The sequence below is a fragment of the Canis lupus genome, chromosome 11 (genome assembly GCF_003254725.2).
Source record: "Canis lupus dingo isolate Sandy chromosome 11, ASM325472v2, whole genome shotgun sequence".
NCBI classification, from domain to species: Eukaryota; Metazoa; Chordata; class Mammalia; order Carnivora; family Canidae; genus Canis; species Canis lupus.
Genome location: NC_064253.1, coordinates 12,101,350 through 12,123,476, shown reverse-complemented (window position 1 = coordinate 12,123,476; position 22,127 = coordinate 12,101,350). Strand labels below are relative to the sequence as shown.

General features: G+C 39.7%; 1 protein-coding gene and 1 long non-coding RNA gene across 14 annotated transcripts in view; one reads left to right on the top strand and one right to left on the bottom strand.

Annotated features, from left to right (window-relative positions):
* Positions 1 to 13,831, top strand: part of LOC112650453 (uncharacterized) — a 34,153-nt gene extending 20,322 nt beyond the window's left edge. Inside the window, exons 3-9 of one of the 10 annotated variants that reach the window (XR_007413921.1) lie at positions 4,768 to 4,876; positions 5,194 to 5,240; positions 5,528 to 5,618; positions 10,414 to 10,555; positions 12,852 to 12,988; positions 13,320 to 13,437; positions 13,735 to 13,831. This is a non-coding gene — a long non-coding RNA (uncharacterized LOC112650453). The other 9 variants (XR_003130196.2, XR_003130188.2, XR_007413918.1 and 6 more) reach the window with 9 other exon arrangements.
* SNX24 (sorting nexin 24) overlaps positions 1 to 22,127 on the bottom strand; it is a 159,422-nt gene that overhangs the window by 17,092 nt on the left and 120,203 nt on the right. Inside the window, exon 3 of one of the 4 annotated variants that reach the window (XM_049116004.1) lies at positions 17,179 to 17,266. The exons of the other annotated variants lie outside the window; for them this stretch is intronic. Within the exon in view, the coding sequence (XP_048971961.1) occupies positions 17,179 to 17,266 (88 nt within the window). The remainder of the gene's footprint in view (positions 1 to 17,178; positions 17,267 to 22,127) is intronic. 4 annotated transcript variants of the gene reach the window in all.

Below are 22,127 nucleotides of genomic sequence, written 5' to 3'. Positions count from 1 at the left end.
TAACTCCCACTCATAGCTGTTTGTTTTCTTCCATGTTTTGTAGTTTTGGTTCATGAGCTCATCTCAACAGGGCTTTATTTGTGGGACAGGTCAGGCCAGGTTCAAGATATGTCCTTTCTGAGTGGTTATATTTCTAGGAAGCAGCAGATCCCTGATTGGGATCCCCAGGATACAATCAGCATTGAGTCAATGATTATGCTAACTTTTTAGATAGGAAGTTATGAGGCCCTGCAGATACTGAAAATATAAACCTTAAACTCTCATAAAACATGGGTAAGGGGAAACCTGGGTGGCTCAGCGGTTGGGTGTCTGCCTTCAGCTCAGGGCGTGATCCTGGAGTACAGAGATTGAGTCCCACATCAGGCTCCCTTCATGGAGCTGGCTTCTCCCTCTGCCTATGTCTCTGCCTCTTTCTCTGTCTCTCTCATGAATGTATAAATAAAATCTTAAAAAAAAAAAAAAACATGGGTGGGAAGTGTGAGGAAAGCTTCTGCTCAGTACATTTTTCCTAGACCAGTGGTCTCTAAAGTAAGTTACAGGCATGTAGGATATTAAGCAAGATCACCACCTATGATTCAGGAAAACAAGTATTAGAATTGCTATTGATTTTCAGAGAGCCTAGGTGGCTCAATTGGTCAAGGGTCTATCACAGGATCTAGCCCCACATTGGGCTTCCTGTTCAGCCGGAAGTCTGATTCATTCTCTCTCTCTCTCTCTCTCTCTCTCCCTCCCTCCCTCCTTCCCCCTTTGCCTCTCCCTGAATGAACAATGGTTCATTCTCTCTCTCTCAAGTGAATAAATAAAATCTTAAAAAAAAGAATTTCTATTTAATTTAAAATTAAAAATAAATAAATCTATCCTAATTCTGATATATGGATTCATACAGCAACATAGGTATGCAAGTTATTATTAAATGTGTACATACTGGAGCATTATGCTCAAATATTTTTCATGGTAAGGATCCTGGGCCAGGAGACCCTGCCTCTAACTATATATAGTGCAGTAGAGCTTGTAAGAGGTGGTGAGACCCAATCTATCCAAACCACACTTTTGAATTAGTCTACTTTGCTTAATTTATCTTTCACTAAAGGTGTGGTCCATTACTGGGAATAGACCTCTTTTCAACTGGCCAACTCCTACCTGGCCTTCAAGTCTCAGCTCAAGCATTACCTACCCTAGGAAACTTCTCCCAAACCCTCAGTATGGGCTAAACTATCTTTGTGGGAAAAAAAAAAAAAAAAAACAGAATAATTTCATGCTCTGTGATGATTAATAGTAGACTGAGTCATATTAACTTTCAAGAGTTTTAACTTACCAAATATGGAAAGTTTCAAAGTTTAAAAGTACAATAATATTTATTTAATGCCTACTCTCTGCCAAGCTTCTTATCTTATTTGATTTTCATAGTACTGTGAAACACTGTCATTATCCAAATTCTATCTATGAAAAACTGGAGACTCACAAAGGCTAAACACCTGTGCAAGTTTTCTCAGAGGTCAGAGGGGCAGTCAGGTCAGCTCTCCAGCCTCAAAACTACTGCTCAACTGGTATCTCCATTGATTCATTCATTCATTCCATAAATATTTATTGACATTTACTGCATGTACAACAGGACAATGCCGCCGGTTTAGTTCTTTTCTTAGTGAATTGAATTGGAATCATAATCTTTCCCAATATATATTTTCCCACTGTATTTATAACTTTAATGTATCCCATAGATAAATTTAAGGAAGCCAATGAAATCGACTTCCTTAAAATACAGTCCTGATTTTCCTTGGATTTTCAATGTACCTTAACATCTCAACTAAGTCTTACAAGTATGTAAAAACTCCCAGAAGAAGAAAAGCAATAAATTCCATTAATCTCTGCCTTATATTTAAACAGCAATAACAACAAACAAAATCTGAAAAAACAAAAGCATAATCCAAAAGGACCTGGCCTCCTAACACTTCAAAACCTATTTGACAATCTCTGACCAGCTCCATTCTTTTCAACTGGTTGAAAATACTGTTAAGCCACATTTCAAGCACTTTATATCCATTCCAATTACCTAATTAAATGTTGAATAACAATGTGACTCAATGACAGGTTACAGATCACACCAGAATTTTAAGAGGTATTTCCCTAATGAACCAATAAAAACAAAACAAAACAAAACAAAACAAAACAAAACAAACAAATGAAACATTCTAAAAGCAATTATAAGCTAACTTCTTACCTATAAGGCAAAGTTAAGACCAGGAGATGAACACGTATGAATAAAACAGTATATTACAAAGCAAACCAAAACTGACTTAGGAATTCACATAAGAGAGTAGGGTGGGGGGGGGGGGAGAGACACTAATTTAAATACAAATTATAAGATATGCTTATGGAAAGTTACTCTTATTACTTTAAGGAAGAAATAGGAACCAGAACTGGGCTTTTAGATGTTGCCTGGAGAAAGCCTCAGGAGACTGGTTTTTAATGAAAGATTTACAATTAGCATAGCCTATGCATGCTGATGAACTGACATTTTTAAAATGTTTAAAGTGCTTGAAAACAATCTGCTCTTTCAAGTCCCTTAAATGCTTGTCCCACTACCTCATTTACTCCTCTGATTTATTTAGCATTCTCCTGCTCTGTGTATTGCACACTGTGACCCAGCTTCAGCATTGCTGGGCTTCATGTGGTGTAGTCAGATCGATTAGGGATTCTTAGGCCTACACATTCTATGGCATACCAGTTAAGTACATAGGATACTAGGCAAATATCTTTTTTTTTTTTAAATGGAGACCCCTAATACCACTTTCTATTTGTCAAATTGTAAGTATTGCATTGAGTCTCCTATTTAAATGCTACAGTTATTGTTTTTGCAATTAATGTTTTACAGGAATTTAAGACCCTTGGATGAGCAGAGCTCATGGTGCATGGTCCTGAGTGGGAAGACTTAGGGAAGTGGCTAGAGAGTGAGCAGAGACTATTTCAAGAGGCAGGAATGAGTCCTTAGAGAAATTACACAACAATGAGAAGTGGCCCTTATGGCGACAGTTCGTAGGTCTAAAGTTAAAATACATCTAGGCAGCAAATAATAAAGAAAGGGGGAAAAAGATCCTTGACCTCTTGGCTGCAAGAAAAAAAATGCAGTCAATAAAATTGCTCACCGAAAACACACTGGTGGATACCAGTCCAGCAGGACTACACCAAGGAGGACAGAATACAATAGCAAGTAGAGAAGAAAGTAACACAGCTGTTAATCATTCACAGGATGTCCAAGTAGGACTCGGCTCTCTAAATCCACGGAAGAAAGTCCATGTAACTCTTCTAGCCCTTCTCCCAAATCTAAAGCCAAGAGAAATGCTCTTGTATCATGGGACTAAATTACAAATGTTTATATTCAGGGACTCACACTCAACAATGAACATGGACCCTTTCCTGAAGGTTTTCATATTATACCAGACTTTTCCTGATAAACTCCCAGGTATCTTCAGAAAGTAAGAACAAAATGATTGCATGGAAAGATACTCTACATTTAAGGCAGAAACATGAAATTTCTGCTTGTCTTCTGCCACTGGAGGCCATGGTTCAGACTATACAGTTGCTATCCAAGATCCATTCTTCCTTCTTCCTTATTAATGGAATACTGATTTTGTTGGGGTGTGTGACAATTAGCCAAGGTTAAAAAAGCAAACAACAATAACAACAAAATCACAAGACCCCTGCCCCCAATATTTTCCAAATTCCCTTGGCACGACAAGACACCGATATAGCCACTAAGATGTCAGTGGAAGTTGCTGGATGGAAAAGATTCAAAAAGTTCCCTAAAAGTGAATGGTCAGGCTCTGCTAGCTCTCCCTCATCTTTTTGCTCATCTCTCTACCCACTTCCTCTCTCTTCTTGCCTGAAACATGAGCGTGGTTTCTGAGCTCAGTTGCCATCCTATGATCATGAGGGAAAGGCCAAAGGAATCAAAAAGATCCAACCTCTGATAATCCTGAGCCACTGAACCCAAACCCACAATTATTTACCACTGGTAGTGCTTAAGAAATAGCATGCTTGAGCAAGACAGGCCTCAATTTTGAGCCCTTTTATTTGGGCTGATATCTGTGGTAGAACACAAACCCCTACTGATAGAAACCTCTTGCTTCTACAGATCATAAAGTCTGATTTTTGGCCCATAGAACAGAGTACTGGGGAGAACACGTACAAAGAGAGAGAGGAGAAAAGAAAAAGCCCAACTATGCTATTCTACCTTTAAGTTATTACTTTAATACTGAGTGGAAAAAGAAAGAAAGAGAGAGAGAGGAGAAACAACCAAGTGACTCCGATATTCCATTTTTAACTTATGACTTTAAAAATGTCCATACCATAAAGAACAGCCTATGAAAAATGAAAAAGCAATTAGGCTCACACATATATTACACAATCTATAAAAAGCAAGAAAAAGGACCAATATATGAAAGACTTGTCCGCCTAACAGCAGGTGCCAAGAACGAATACTATAGAACAGTGAAGAAATCAAGCATATACCTAATGAGATGAAACTAAACAAAGAAAAATGTAAGCTGATTATCCAGAAAAATATCCTACCAAATTGGGTCTATTAAACAAATCACAGACAGCATCCCTGTGGAAATGGAAAGTGTTTCATTAAACTTATTTTACAAAGGACTGTCCAAATCACTGTAGAATGAGCCATGGGGAATAACTTAGCATTGGCTGGTGGAAGAAAATACAATTCTACTTAAACAGGTCCCTTGAATCACAGATTTTATGATCTTTTAACAGCTTTCTATGAAGAGCAATTAAAGGAAGATAGTAAAGGTTTACACTAATACTCTAGAAAGTTAAAATGACTACATACATCTTTAAGCAGTGTATATCTTCAAGATCTTAGGTAAGTTTGAGGGAGAAACACTAATTCATTTTTTAAAAAAGAAGAGGAGGGGGGAATCCCTGGGTGGCTCAGTGGTTTGGCGCTTGCCTTCGGCCCAGGGTATTATCCTGGAGTCCTGGGATCGAGTCCCACGTCGAGCTTACTGCATGGAGCCTGCTTCTCCTCTGTCTGCCTCTCTCTTTCTCTCTGTGTGTGTCTCTCATGAATAAATAAATAAAATCTTAAAAACGAAAAAGAAAGGAGGACGAAGAAGCTGAAAGTTATTTCCCTGGGGTCTAAAGATAACACTTTTGGATTCATTTCTTCTCCCTGCCCAGGGCTTGTCCCTAATACCCAGGCCGCTGTGAAGCCAGACATCAGTGAGGTAGGTGGAAGGGCAGGAGGAACACAGTGGGGTGAGGGAGGGGTGCAGGGGTCAAATAACAACAGAGGGACCAATGCAGATAGCCTAGACACCTTCTCTGTCCTCTGCACCAACCCCACTAGTTGTCTACACCAGTCATCTTAGGCTGTGGTCTCCTCAACAACCCTCATCCCCCAGCCCGCTCCAAAGGTGCTTCCTGGAAAAGGAGCCAGGGAGGTACCCCAGAGCAGGTGACAGGCATGCTCCCATTTTTCTGGAAAAAAAATTTTGGGGTGTGTTTCCATAAGGTTCGGCTCGGTGTGATCACCTGGAGGTAGCTGATGATCAAGGAAAGACTATACTCATTATTTCACAGTTACTACTGAGAAGTGATAGCAGGTAGGTGCAGTATATGGGGACTATGTGTACTTCCAAATATGTATTTACCTAAATTGTTTAAAATTAATATGAGGCAAGTTTCTTGGGTTCTCTGTGCTTCAAAAGGGTAACAGTATCTGTTTCAGATGCTGGAGTCATGATGAAATAAGACTCATGCTAGTTAAGAAACTGCTGCAGTACCTGATATACCACAAGGACCTAATATTATTATTTTTCTTAGTAGTAGTGGGAGTGTAAGATAAATAAAATCAATCTGTGATAAGATTTATAAGAAATATGTATTCTGACTATGATATAATGATTTGTAAGAAATATAGACTTAATATATACATTATATAAATGTATATGAGTTTTCATATATATTCACTCCTATTACTTCAGATGACCAAAATATGTATTTCTTAGATATATTTGGTCTTTATCCATAGTTCCTGAAAATGCTTCAGAGCCATAAAGTTGAAATGGGTGTCTTGTTATTAATGGAGAATTTTGAACCCACCCAAGGTCAGAGGTTGGCTGCCCAGAAGACCAACCACAGGATTAGACTGTGAGGACTTTCAGCCTCCTGGGAGAGAAGAGAGGCTGGAGGTTGAATCAACCAATGGCCAATGACTTAGTCAATTATGACTATGTAATGAAGCCCCCCTAAAAACCCAAGAGGACTCCCTTTCATTCCCTTCCCAAGACCTTTCACACCAGAACACTTCCACGTGCCACGGAGCTAGGCTGAAAGCTCCTTGAGGACAGAACCTCCTTTGTTTGCGAGATGGCCCTACATATCTCTTCATCTGACGGTTGATAGATAGCCTTTACCATATCCTTTAATAAGCCAGTAAACGTGAGTTAGTGTTTCCCTGAGTTCTCTGAGCCATTCTGGCAAATGAAGTGAACCTAAAGAAGAGGTCATTGGAACCTCCAATCTGTAGCCGATCACTCAGAAGTACAGGTAAGAGACTAAAGCTTATAACGGGTGTCTGAAGAGTGGGGTGGGAAGCAGTCTTCTAGGACAGAATCCTTAAGCTGTGGGATGTGACAGTATTTTTGAGTAAGCAGTGTCAGAATTGAGTCGAACTCTAGGACACCCTGCTGATACCTGAGAAGTGCTTGGTGTTGTGAGCGGCAAGAACCCCTGCTCCCTGTTGGAACTGGATCTGGGAACTCTCAATAACCATTACAGAAGCTAAGTAATTGAAATCGCTGATTTAAAGAAAGGAAACATTTTCTTACATGGTTTCACTTGTGTTATTATTTTTAAAAGCCTGCACTTTGTATGTAATCCAACTATGTTGTAACTTCCTGGCCTCTTAACACATGCATGCACACAGGCCAAGTATTTGTTCTAAAGAATTTCTATGTAGAACTCATTTAGTCAGATCGTCAAAGCATTCTCTCTAAGGGCCAGTAAGCTCACATACCACGTCACGCTGCTATACGTAGCCCTTCCTTGCAATGGCATCAGCTGTCTACTGAGAGAAGTCCAGTCCATTGATCTGGGACTTTTTCACTTCCATCAGCCCCCTCCGACTTGTCCAGCCTCTTTGTCCAGCTTCAGATTCCATGATCTACCATCCTTATCAGTTCCCTAAAACACCTCTGACCCCACAAGTCACCCTCCCTCTATTGTATTCAGGACACCAAAAGTTCTGGTTGAATCCTAGCATCTCTTACCCAAGCCTCGACCCAGCTGCTGAGCACTGCAAGAAAACCACACAATACAAACAAGTTGTTTTCACTTTAAATTCAAGCTCTTATCCATAGAATATTGTCTTGCTACCTTTCTGTAGAAGAGTGGTTCCCAAATTTCAGCCAGCAGCTGAATCACCTCAAAGGCTTGTTAAAAACACAGATTGCTGGTCCCATCTCTAGACTTTCTGATCTAGGAGGTCCAGGGGTGAGCACTCAGAATCCACTTTCCCAGGTGATGATGATGGAGCTGGCCAGGAACCAGACTTTGAGAACCACTGCTCTAGAGGAACCACCTTCACCCATTTCAGAGCTTCTCTTCTCTTTGAATCTGCCTATACTTTTCCTCCACCCTCCCTCTTAGCTGATAACCACTCTTCACACTTCTTCATGCTTTGATGAGAATGCAGAAGCCACCAGAGTTGATGTCCTTTATCTTCAACCCACCTAATCTATCTACATTTCTCTTCCATCAACTCTTTCTTCCTCTGTGTTAGTGGAGGAGGTGCCCCTTCTTCTGTCAGAGGCCATTCCTCTAATAATGCTGTTTCAGCCCACTTGACTTTCTCAAGTATTTATTTCTTTAGTTATATAGTCCTTCTCTCCTCTGCCTAGTCATGATTTAATTGCTTTCATCCATCCATCTATCCATCCATCCACCCACCCATCTATCCTTCCATCATTTCTGCTGAATCATTCCTATCAGCATATAAACATATTCCAGTATCTCATTATAAAAGAACAGAACAAAAAAAACCCACAAAAATCCTCTCAGAGGATATAGCTTATTTCTCTGCTTCTTTTCATGGCCAAAGTTCTCAAGAATGTTCTGCAGATGTTGCTTCCTCTTCTTATCTCAGGCCATCCACTACTCCACCCTCTACAAACTGGCTTTGGCTTCTACCACTCTCAGTTCATCAAGATCACAAATCTCTTCCCTGTTGCTAAATCCAACAGCCACTTTTGTCCTGACCCCACTCAACTTCTGGGCAGCCAGCACTCCACTGGACAACTGCTCATCCACTTGTTTCCAAAACTTTCCTAGAGTTTCTCCTATCTTATTTTTACCCTCTTTTGTTGCCTCTTCCCTTTCTAGCTGACCTTGAAATACTGGGATTCTTCAGACCTTAGCCAGCAGCCTCTGCTCCCCACCCCCACTCTCTCCTTAACCAAGAAGTATCAACTGCCACACATTTTAAGACCCTTATGGCGATGAGGAACAAATTCTTTTCTCCAGGCTGGCCCTCTCTTCTGAAACTAAATACCTACTTAACGTCTCTGCTTGAATTTCTTAACAGACATCCTTGATTCAAAAGGTCCAAAGCAGAACTTGGTATTTCCTTAAAAAGAAAATACCCTCACCCTCAACTGCCACCCTCTCCTCCATCCCCTTCCTCATTTCAGCACATGATAGCACCATCCACCTAGCTGCCAAAGCTGGAAGCTTCCTTTCCCTCAGCTCCATATTCAGCCTTTCATTAGCATCATTGGGAGCTCCTGTGCCATTCACTTATAAAGCTGCAGTCACCAATGCCACAAATATGCCTCTGCCCCTTAGGCTCACAGCCCCTGTGACAGCTGTTCCCTCCACCTTCTGTGCATGCTCAACATGATTAATGCTCTTCAGTCTTTTTTTTTTTTAAGTATATAAAGATTTATTTATTTATTTATTTTAGAAGGAGGAGGGGCAGAGGCAGACAAGAGTCTCAAGCCGACTCTGCACTGAGCACAGAGCCCAACACGGGGCTTGATCTCACCACCCTGAGATCATGACTTGAGCTGAAATCAAGAGCCTGCGCTTAAGAGCCTGTGCCCCCCAGGCATCCCAATGCTCCTAAGTCTTAAGTCTCCTTGGAGGTGTGTGCTCCAGGATCACCCAAACCCAAGCATTCCCTCTTACTCTCTGATAACTTTCTTCTGGCTCCCTTACATGTTTCCTTTATGGCACTTGCAAATATGTCATTTAAATGTTTACTTGGCTTTTGTCCACTCAGTTCCAGCTCCATTCATTTACCTGTTATCTCTATATCTAAGACATAGCTTTAAATGCATGAGGGTCATTGCACAGGCTGAATGAATGGGCGTCAGCAAAGGTAAATACTGAGAAGGCAAAGTTTGGCTTAATATAAAGAGAAACTTTATAACTGAAGTCAGCCAGGAATGTTATGCTTACTGGAGGTAACCAGCACCTCCGCTGCAAGTATATTACCAAAAGAAGCTGGAGGTCCAGCTGCTACAGAATATTGCAGTAAGGATTTATCAGTAAGTAGGGAATCAAGCAAGGCATTTGCTGAGAAAATATAGTACTACCTAATATTTGCATAATATTTTATGGCTCACAAACTGGCTCCACATATACCAGGTCACTTAATGCTCACTACCACCTTTGTGGTAGACAGATCAAAAGTATTTAGTGGATGAGAAAGCTCAGTGAGATGTTAAATGACTTGCTTTTCTTCGAGACCAGCAACACCAAGCCCAGATCCTCCGAAGTGGACAGTCTGCCTCTGGGGGTGGATGAGCTGAGTCTTGCAGTAATTCAGGTCCAGGTCTTGCACTAATACCCAGCAGCACTCTCTTTGAAGGGTTCTTGGGGTTCGGTTCTTTCACAACTGTCTGATCCTTCAAAGGTCGCTGCTCCCCCTTCACCCTCTGGCTAGAGGTGGGCCCAGAGCCCCTCCTTGAAGCTCTGGAGCACAGCCACAGCGCAGCTGAATATATAAGCAAGATTCAACCAAGGAGGATGACAGAGGGAAATAAACAACGTCATAAGGCTAGATGTGGTGCCTTACAAACTACCAACAAAATAAGCAATTGCTCATCTATGAAAAATAGGCCAAACAGAACATGGATGCTGCCATTTGGTGTTTCAGATTTACCCCGCTACTAAAATGAGACCCCTCTGAACTCTTCAATTACAGCTCATTATAAGCTGAACATCAGTGGGGAAATGGGAAAGTCTTGTTCAGTATACATTTCAATGGGAAAGGGTAGGTTGAAAATGAACAAGCTTAATTTGCCTTTAATTTTTTTAATCTATCATAATAAGTATGAAAAACTATAGTTAAAATTCCAAATGTTTTCTAATTATTTATTTATTTTTTAAACACAGACCACCACATCCTCATTTTTGGAGGAGGAAAACAGCTGCTTGCTACAGCAATCTTGAGCACAATTTTGCAACCAGAAAATAACTGAGCCAGACAGCAGATAGGAATCTTTTTAAAACATGCCCCCAAATAACGAATAACATGGTGAGAAGCAGCTTCCCAACTGTGATAACTTTTCTTGTTTTGTCTCACTGATATTTTCTTATGAGGGTTTTTGGGTCAGGGTAAACTCCTGAGGACTGATCTGACATTCCCTCTGAAACTAATTACATTAAACAGCAGGTGCCCACTTCAAGTCTGAGCAGGAGAATGTAAGACGATCAGGGAATTCACTGCATGTGGGGTTAATGCTCTCATTTTTTAGGAGCCTCTTTAAGCTTAGGTATCCCCAACTCCACTAACTGTGTCATTTGTGTAGAGATAAAAGAAGGATCAATCGGATATATTGAAATAAAAAAAAAAGGTTAAAATGCAATTTCCGGAAGCTGTGCAGTAGCTGCTCTTAAAATACACTCTGATATGTTTAAGTGCTTAAAAATGAATTGGCTAATTACATTTCCAGGGGGGGGGAAAACCTTCCTTCTTTCCTTTTTCTTTCCTCTTTCCTTTCTTTTCTTGTTTTCTTCCTTCCTTTTTTTCCCCCTGGGAAAATTTATTTATTTATTTATTTATTTATTTATTTATTTATTTATTTATTTACCTTTCAGATTAAGTCTTTCAACAGATTGCTGTGAAATCATACAAATATCATGAGGGCAAGAGAGAAAGCTGATGTACCCGCACCTGTGTTTAAACTCTCCACAAGTAAACCCAGTTTTGATAGAATAGGCATTTCTTCACTAATTAATGCAAACAGGGATTACTCTGGAAAAAACAATGATGGCAATACTATCCCACACCAATGGATTTCAATGATTTTTCAGGGGCCTTCTGTTAGTGGTATGATGAATGACTACCACAATTAATATGAATATCTGGCAAATTCAAAAGTAACTCTTTCAAATATACCAACTTCACTAAAAATAAACAGAAGCAATACAAAAATAGTTGTCACATAATTGCTTGTTACTCTGCTGGCTTGTATTTGAAGGTTCTTGATGAAATTTGAGTAGCCAGTCATGCTATTGCTGTAAGTTAATTCCTGGTCTTGGCTAGAAACTCTGCCCTGATCAGTGACTTAAATAGATTTGACTGAGATAAACAGAATCCAAGGAAAATGATTTATATTTTATGTATAGGGTATATGCTAGAGCCAAATATTCAACAATGTTTGAAAACTACAGGTTCTAGTTGCCCTAACGCAGTTAAAGAACAAGAGGGGACTAGCTATAATATGCTTTTTAATTATGTAAAAGTCAACAGGATTTGCAAAATTTAAATATTATTCCATTTAAGGAGTTCCTGGGCATCTCAGTCAGTTAAGCAAGTGACTCGGGTCATGATCTCAGGGTTGCAAGATTGAGCCCAGCATGGAGCCTGCTTAGGATTCTCTCTCTCCCCCTCTCCCTTTGCCCTCACACATGCACACATGTATGCATTCACTCATCTCTTTCTCTCAAGTAAGTAAATAAATAAATATTATTCCATTTGAGAGGAAAAAAGAATGATCAAAATTATTGCACTTGCAAACAATGATGTCAGCAAAATTCACTTAAGCTCCTTATTAAGAACACATATAAATTTCATTTACTTCGGTCTTTGGGACTCTTCTAAGGATTGAGAAGAGGATATTATTTCTTGAAGATACAACCTTCTCTTAGCCTCAATTTCTAAGTGAAGTTTTAGAAGTAAATCATCAAAATTTTATTTGAGGAAGTGGATCAGTAACTGATGATACCTTGTATTATCATTACTACTACTACTACTACTACTACTACTACTACTACTACTACTATCATTGAAATAGCTTTAAAAAAAAGTTAATACTTTTCCAAATTGACACATCTAACGAATAGACAAACATTTAGTATATTACTCATTGTGGATAATGTAAGAAAATCTCCTGTGGATAGACTTAACCTTTATTAGTTTTACCTTTAGATTTAATACCAGTTTCTTCTCTAGTAAGATGCTTTGTTGAAAGCTAAGTAACTTCTCTAAATCACCCGCAAAACAAACCAAAATGATCTCCTATTATCTGTGGATTAATGTACACATTTCTTCCCAACACACATATTACATCGTCCTTATTTGTTGAACTATCTGAATGGCCAAAGCAAATTTCTCAAAGGCAAGGATTATGCGCTAATCATTTGCTCTGTGCCAGGCATTCCCCACAGTCGCTGCTCAGTAAATATCCACTGAAAACTAGCAACTTCTTCCCAGCTGTTGACAGGATGCTACATATTCTGTTAACTACAAAATTCATGCCATGAGCAATTCCTCTGTTCTCAACTATGTTTTAAATAACCTTAGGTCGTCATCTTCTTTTTTTTTCCAGAAGCACAAATAATTAAGTTGCTCCTAATTCTAAAGATAAACCTTTTTAACTTGATGCAGAACACTACATTTTGCATGCTAAATGCTAAGATGAAGAGAACTGCTTAAAAGGAAGGGGTCAGCAATTTTCACCAGGGGGTAAGTAGCAGGGGAGTAGGACAAAAGGGCTCCATCAGACCCATCCCACCATAGGTAGGAAGCTCCCAAAGTCCTTGAAACATAGTGGGGGCTCAGATCTTCCTTTCTTGCTGGATCCATGAGTCTTGATGTTGGGGGGTGGGGAAGGGGCATGTCAAGAATGAAAGAAGCATGGAAGAGGTCTCTACCTCTACCAGCCATTCTCCCCTAGAAGACACACGTGCGTTCCAGAGGAAATGACCAGGACACAGATAAATAAAAGCTCAACTATTTTCTTCCTGTCTTTCCTATTCCTGACTTCCTGTCTTCTCTTTCCCCCCACTGTCTCCAGAGTTCAAGTTCCAAAAGCTGCATTTCAAGATGCAGGTAGAAGGTTGTAACCTTCTACCTCCACTGCAGGGACAAGTTACCTTCTGAACCTGAAGCAGACCACTGACAGGAGAGTCAGGGTAATGAATGAGAAAACAGAGGCACCACCAACTGTTAATACAAATTCGGTTTTTCAAACTTGTAATAAAAGTTGCTCGAGCTGTGCAGGAAAACTAAGATTCTGTGGGCATGAAGGAAATTTGGTGGGGTGAGGGAGGGGGATGTCCTAAGAAATGGATTGTTCTAGTAGTCACACAACTCTGAGTTTACTAAGAAATGACTGTCCACTTATAACTTGTGTATTGCATAATATGCCGTTGACACTTCAGTGAAGTCATTAAAAAGTGCATGTTTTCTGTCTTTTCACTCTTCTGCAGGTAACATTCAGGAGTGTGCCTCTCAGCCTATGTGGCTAAATAAAATACTGTATGCTAACCAAGTTTTTCTTGGGTCAGCCAAAAGACTGTTAAATATGGCTGGTACTTGGTGTCAGATGTTGTCAAGAGAAGGGGGAGGCATTTGTTTTTCTCATGAAAGACGAATCACACACACATCACCTTTTATATACATTATCGTACATCAGGTAGAAAGAGTACTTACCTACTAAAAATATACCAAATTGGCCCCCATTACAGGTTTTACCTGAATTAGCACAAGTCCAAAATGAGAAACTTAAAGCCGATTTCAATAACTGTCGAAGAGAGTCTTATGAATCCTAACCTTCATAATCTTTTTTTTAAAGATTTATTTATTTTAGAGAGAGAAAGGGGGAAGGAGAGAGGAAAAGAGAGAGAGAAACTCAAGCAGACTCTGCTCTAAGCATGGAGCCCGATGTGGGGCTCGATCTCACAACCCTGAGATCATGACCTGAGCTGAAACCAAAAGTTGGATGCTTAACTGAGTGTGCCACCCATGCGCTCCCTAACCTTCATAATTTTGTGTTCATTTTTTCACAATCGACACATTGTCATGCAAAATGAGTGTTGGTAGCTTGGTTCTGAAGTGTTCTTAGCTCTCTCCTATACTGTCATCTGCACCTTAGCTTCCTGATTACCTTCTGACCTCGTGGACACCGTTCTCATGTATTCGAGACAAGGTATAGGCACTGCCAATATCAGGGGTGCTGCCCTGAGTCTCCTGTCCCAGACTTGTCCCACTCAGCTTCCCTGTCTGCAACTTTCCTTTTCGTGAAACAAATCTGATACCAACTAGTCTTCTCTCCCTACCATGGAAATGACAACTTATTTATCATAGAAGAAGCACAAGTAGGTATTCTCTGCATTGCACCAGACAGTGGAAGGGACTCAGAGTGTAAAACGTGCTGATGGGCAACGAGGGCACACCACCCACTCCACACATCAGCACTCCACAAATGCATCTTTCTACCCTGAACTCTCCTCTTCTCCAAGTTGGCTTTTCTCAGAGGAGAAAAAGAGAAGACAAAGAAATGGGAAGAATAAATGCTCTTTGTTACAGGAGCAAATAAATAAAATTCACCTCCCCAAACCTTTATGGCCAAGGTAGGGGAAAGGTTGGGGGAGATGGAGCTCACTCAGGACTCCCCTGGGACCAAGCTATGTGAACCTGTCCCTTGCCCTGCAAATGAAACAAACTTGCCCCTCTCCCCACAAACAGCCTATTATAAGATGTTTCCATTATTAAGAATAACAGTTAGGGGAATGCTTTTAGGACTATCATTTGTAATAGCAGTTTATTTATGAGAAAGAACCCAGTGAAGTAAATCTGCAAAGTTCTGCTTTTATGGGCAAGCCATTTCATTATACATTTTTTATTGTGGTTATTTTACTTATATTTAAAGTTATAAATTGCCAAAACAAGTTATTTAGCTCAATGTCACTAATACGTCTATCCCCGAATAACAAATACATGATTTATTATGTAAATATATTTGCTATTGTTCATACTATTTTTGACAAGTGCTTTTCAGTATTTAATAAGTCTGGAAGAGGAAAGAAAGCCACAATGGCTAGGTTAGCCTGTCCTTAGTGTTTGAGATGTAAAGTCATTGTTGGATACAGCTTCAAGGAAAATATTTATAAATTCAACATCTGTAACTACCTATTATAGAATGACATTTCAAAACCAAATGTGATTGCTGACAAAAGCTATGGGTAGACTATTGCATAACTAGAGATAAGCAAAACTGGTAAAGAGGTAGACTGTCAGCACAACTTATGTGTACATTTATGTTTAAAGCCAGCAGGCCCGGCAGTGGACATGACATGATCTATCTGCAGATTACCTCATTCTATCCCAAAGGCAGGAGGAAAGATTTGATTCCGCTTTCTTCAGATATAACATGCTTAAAATTAGTATTCTCTGATTATTACTCAATCTGTTATTCACTGGAGATATCTGCATAAGTGATGACCACAAATGTTCTTTCTCTAAAAACACCAGCACACATCTGATTACATTAATTCAAGTTCCCATTTAAGTGGATATTCATGGTTTTCAAATACGATTTTTTTTTTGTTCTCCTTAGGATTTTAGGGAGGGCGAGTCAGTCCCTTCTTGGCTTCCATCCTGGTCCCCAAATCTACACCCTTTTTCACAATGCAGTGGGCATGCAGGGTTGCAGGCTGCTCCTTAACTATCGAAGCAAATCAATAGCAGCTGAATGCCATCTGCTTCGGGCCGCAGAACAGAACCAAAGCATAAGCCATGCATCTTCCCTTATTGAAAGGTTATTTTATGCAAGTAAACAATTCATCGTCTTCTTGCACGCTTGATGCTCATTTACCACTGTGATCAATAAAATATGCAAAACAACAAAAAAATTGAATCCTAAGAGTAGTTCTGATGCCAGGGTGATAGTTAATCAATACCCGGCCTCTGTTCACTAGGGCAAGCGGCAGGGGGACTCCTATTGTAACCTGTGAAATCCACAGCGGTAGACGTGGCTCTTGCTGGAAAGAGTTTTTAGAAGGGAGATATGTTACATTTACCCTATAGAATAAACAGGAGAACACAGTCTCATGGAATTAAGTCAAAACACTAACATCAACAGGCCTGAATATTACTGATTCACAGCCAGGCCTTCTCAAAGCTCAAGAAAAAGTAATGTGGCTTTATATGCCTTCTAGAATCTCAGAGACAAATGTTGGACGAGATCACTGACATGGACCTTTGGACAGCAACCCTTTCTGCTCCTTCTCAAGGTCGGCCATAGGAAGTCTTGGTTTTCAATGTATTCATGTTTCCGGAGAGCTCAGTTTTTCTTCTAAACACAAACTGCTGTGGGAATTTCTAGTGCGTGGTATTTCTCTTAGCCATAGCGCAAGCTGCCTTATTATATTAAGCCTCCTGACAATTGATGCAGGCAGAATGCTTTTCTCCCAACAAAGAAAACTATATCATCTCACAGATGCTGCCGTAAAAAGCTCTCCATTCAAAACTGTTTTCTAGCAAAACACAGAGCACTCAAAAGAAAGCAAAACAAAACAAAAAACTGGAATTTCCCCCCCGTTTGCACCAGATCTCTTCAGCTGAATTGTGAATTTCAGTGTAGCACGGGGATAAGAGAAAAATTAAGATAAATTAGACAGCTTTCCAGAAAGTCTAAAAAAGCAGTTTAAGAGAAAGAAAAGCAGTGTCCTGTGAAATAAGAATTGCCCCCAGAAGGTGGCTTTGTTTTTGCCATGTTTTCAGATTTTCTGTCTATGGTACCACAAAAATGATAAGTCATTCATCAATCAAAGACTCTAAGTTTTCCAGGTACCTACTGCAACAGTTTAAAAAACTCGGCTTTTTCTTACTTACTCTGATCTACTGAACCCATCATCACACTTCACACATACCTCTCTGATCACTGGAACGCGTGCTATCCAATAAACATAGCGTCTCCTATTTTTTACAACATGTATACTCCAGCACACTGTAGAAAATCTAAATGAAATATGAGGAAGACAGGTAATGCTGTTTAGCATGTAGAAGGAAAATAAATATTAAAAGTCTTAATAGGATATCTTCAGCACGAAGAAAAAAACAAAGAAAGATCCCACCAAATTTCTATCGGTAGGTGTCTATAGTCATTCCACATCAAATACTTCCCTTTACAAAATGTTTAGGTGAGGCTAAAATTTCTTCCAAAGTTTTCCGTTACAAAACAAGCTAAGTGACATATGGCATTGATTGTGGGAAGTAATATTCCTTGTCATAATCCTCGTTTCATACAATAGAACTCTCTATTTCTAGCTATTATTTTAAAATCATCATTCTAGAACTGTATCTAATACATCCACTCATTTTTAAAAACACCACATATATGGAACAATTTGAATATTTAAGTCAGATAACGGTGATGCAATTAATAACAACAGCACGACTATAGAAGTGTAGTAGCTTTGAGTCAATGACCCAACCAGCGGCAAGGGTATAATTTAAAGGCAGAAATTTCCAGTGCATGCACCGTTAGCCACAGTGAACCTGTTACTGCTCTAAAGGGAATTGTTTGCTTCTTATTAGATTTTCTACAGCACAGCCATAAGTGATAAATGTACTGCTGTACTCACTGTCAAGTTAATCAATGCTGCCAAAGTTTTGTTGACCTAACAGTAATCCATAAAGTGAGCAGCATTTTCTCCGTGCCTATGACATCTCAGTCCACAGAAGGGCTACGAATCCAAAAGTAGCTGCACATGATAAAGACTTGGGGTGGGGGAGACTGGAGCCAGAGAGGGCCAATAGGACGGACTGGGTGATTTTCAAAATTAGCAGGTGTTATGGGTCCCCTGTCCTGAGAAAGCAGCACACACAAAAAATTCAATTTGAATATTTAAAATCCTAATAAATGAACAACTCTCCCAATGAAAGATGATTTTTTCAACAGCACCCCCCACTGCCACTTGCCCCTACCCCCCACTGGACCTCAAAGCAACATGAGTAAACAAATAATAAAAACACCTCAAAACCTTCAAGAATCTCAAATCAAAATAGCCATTTCTACTGCATGGGCTCTGCCTGTCTACAGTTCAATGCACGGATCAAATCCAGGGCAGGGCACTGGTAATAAGAATGGTAATGTGGATGAGAAAAAAGGGCCCCAAATTTTGCTTCACTGAAAATCAGAGCATGTGAAAGACATGTCCATTAGAAATGAGGAAAGAAACAACAGGAGAGGCAAAGCTGCCCTGCAAACAAACCGGTGCCATGCTTTCACAAGCAATTATAGACATATGAAATATGAATTGCAATTGATTTTTCTTCCTGGGGTCACTATGCTCCGTGTCTTACGCACTCTAGGCATTTATTTGGGCAGCAAACTGACAAGTTTTGTAGAATGACCTGAGCAGTGTAATCTTTGCTCCGTCACGAGTACTTCATTGTGGCTTCTCATCCTTGACACTTGTCCCTCCCAAAAACTTGCTGGCAAGGGATTCCTTGATAAAGACGTGGAACAATGCAATTACTGCTGTGAAGGCCTGGCAGAAGCTGACCAGGGGATGCCTAGCAACCTTTTCTGTGCCAATGAAAAATAAATAGCATCAATCTGGAAGAGTGACTGTCATCCTTCCACTTCTATAGCAAATTTTCTTATTCAGCTAGTGGCAATATGGTGGGATACTAAGCTCTGTGATCTGTCTTGCCATTAAGAATAGCAGCAATGGAAAGTTGTGGTTATACGAATAAATAAATAGCACTGTTTCTTAGACTTAACTAAGGCTTTTAAAAACTTCAACCGTAAAAAGATAAGATCTTCCATTTGTCTGTTTTCTCTAACTCCCCCCGATGACAAGACTTCCTTGTTTTTTTGGTCTTCGCAGGGCTCTAAATTGTGAATGTTATTCATCATGAGACAAAGCATTAAAAAAATTTCCATCTCTAGAAAACCCCCCTTATTTCTCCTGGTATCAGTCTGTAAGTCTCAGACAGCTTTCCTTGTCACTATAATAGAGAGTTACAGCATTCTTCTGAATGGCCATGGAGTATTTTGTATAGCTTTCTAACGTATGGGTGTTCCAATAGGTTTTTAACTGATTGCGGCCTTATTGTGTAATTTTTATGACTATACTGCAATGAAATAAATACCTTACATACAACATAGCCCAATTATGCAAGAATAAGTGTAGGATCAATCCATAGAGAGGGAACTGCCAAATTGTTTTTCCAAAAGGTTGCCACAATGGGCAGTTGCCTTAAAGGTATATGGGAATGTTTATTCCTTACCAACGCTGAGCACAAATGCTGTTTTAATTTCTGCAGTTCCATTAGTGTTTCATTTTAATTTGTTGCTGTCTGATTAAGAATGAAGTATCTTTTTCTCTCGTCTCCTGAGCATTCACAATTTTTTAAATGAATGAAATCTGTTTTTCTATCGGACTGTTTTCCTCTTAGTGATTTGTAAAAGCTCTTTGCATAGCACAGAAATTAAACTTTTGTCTTATGTACTGTGCTTATTTTTTCAGTCTTTTTGTCTTAAGATTTGAACTTGTGGTGACTTCTTTGCTGCATACAATTTAAAATTTCCACGCAGCCCAATTGTAAATGTTGCACATACCTAATAATGCACACATACCACTATCAACTCAGAGAATATAATGCAATGAAATATTGCAATGATGAAAGTGGGCACTACTTTTATTTCAATCTAAGATGATGTTCCAAACTATCAGAGAGGGACAAAAAATAACAAAAGAAAGAGATAGAAGAATATCAGGTATCTTAAAACAAACTATCCCTCTGCCAGGCTTGAACAGATGTCAGAGAGGACTCAGCTAAAGCTGGAAGATGCTGAGGGGAGCCCAGCTGAGTGGCAGACAGGCCTAGAAATCTGGCAGGGAAAAAGGAAGACCAGGACCCTAGAAGCTGTTAACAGAAGGTAAGATATGCTGGCATAGTGGTCAACTAAGGTGCCTGAGGGCTTCAGAATATCACATCTGGGTATGGAGAATTGAGATAGGTCCCATACAAAAGGGGATACTGCCAATGAGCCTTTTGGGATGCTCTGATAAACAGACATGAGAAAGAGATGTGCCAGGTACAGAGTATGAAAAACACAAGGGCCAAGACAAGGGGGGCAGCTAATGAGCCATAAGAGACAGGTAGAGTAAGGCTGGAATTCTGGACATCTGGGCTAGGAACAGACAGTTTGGTACCTGACCAGGAGCCATGAAACAATTTTTTTTGGCAGGTGGGTATCACAGTCAGAGATGAAGTTGGGTAGGAGGTAAACTCAAGTAGCCCAGGCTGATGAGGAAACTACCATGATGATCCTGGAGGACGGAACAGAGCAGTAAACAATGACAGTGGCTTGGAAATGATGACCAAGGAAAGTACTTCTCTGACTAATCTGGAATAATCTGCAGGACACAGTTATGGGACTATAATTAGTGAAAAGAATGATTTTATAAAGGCACCTATGCATGGCCCAGAAGGGCCCAGATTTTTCCAAAACAGTATGAGAGGGGCTCTGTGGAGAAAGTCTCCACCAAGGGAGTGACAAGGCCATGATGAGTAATATTGGAAATAAGCCTGAGGAGCATCCTAGAGCTGATGGTGCTGACTTCAGTTGTGTATCTGAAATACGAAAGAGGTCTCAGAAGGGCAGGAGGCATCTAGGGTTCTCCTATTGTGAATGGTCTGAAACAGTCACAGAGTCAGACGATCAGAGTTCCAACAAATATCCTTTGCTTAGCTGCTGCTGCCCTACCTTTCTGCCCAGATGGATGAGGGAGAAAAATCAATTTATTTATGTATCTGCACATGAAAGGCTCTCTGGGGCAAGAGACAATGACAAGTCATCTCAAATCACTATGGGGGTCAGGGAATACAGAAGACAGGATAAAAGCCATAATTTCCACTCAATAAGCAAACATCCTCAGTAGAAAAAGTAAAATTAAAAATAAGACAAGACATTGCCCATTCTGTAAATGAGGATAAAGAAAAAGTAGAGAAGGCAAAGCCAGGCAATGCTTTTAAAAGTATTAGACATTCTTTAGACTTTAAGTGTATTGCCAGAACCAGAACAGACCCTGGACTCAGGGATGTGGAGGTGAGGCTCTTGGTCTAGCCTGAGAACAACCTACCACTTATAGTCTAAAAGCAAAATGGAAGTTGGCCAAATTCTGAATTAGGAAAGGCCTTTAAAAATTTTTTTTTGGGGGGGGAAACAGAGCACTTTGCAATAAATTACAAGCAAGTTCTACAGGAAGAAAATATGTATATATATTTTTTGAAAGTCTGAAACACACTGTGATAATGTTATTTTACTTACTTAAAACACCTTGGCATGAATGGAACAGAGCGTTCTGCTGAAGAGGGAGCAGTAAATCCCAAACATTTTTCATCATATGCCTCTCAGATGAAAAAGAGTTCAGCCTTCACCCTAAAATATATGTGTTTACTTAATTATACACCATTAAAAGCTATCATTGCTTTAATTAGGTGCTATGTAGAACACCTGGGAAGTTCAGTTGGTTAAGCATCTGATTCTTGATCTCAGGGTCCTGAGTTCAAGCCCCACACTAGGCTCCAAGCTGGGCATGGAGCTTACTTCAAATAAATAAAGAAATAAATAAATTATCTGCTATGTGAAACATACCCGAAAGGAAAATTTAAAGTAATATAAAGATGGGAAAAGATTGAAAACAAATTTTATTTTATTGTGATTATCAATGATAGAATGTTTGTTTTTATTTAAAATTACAAATAATGGTATTTTAGAGCACGCGAGTAATGTGATCAGTATGCTGTGTGAAGGTGGCACACAGGTAGATCCAATAGCTGCACTTACTAAGTCATAATACTA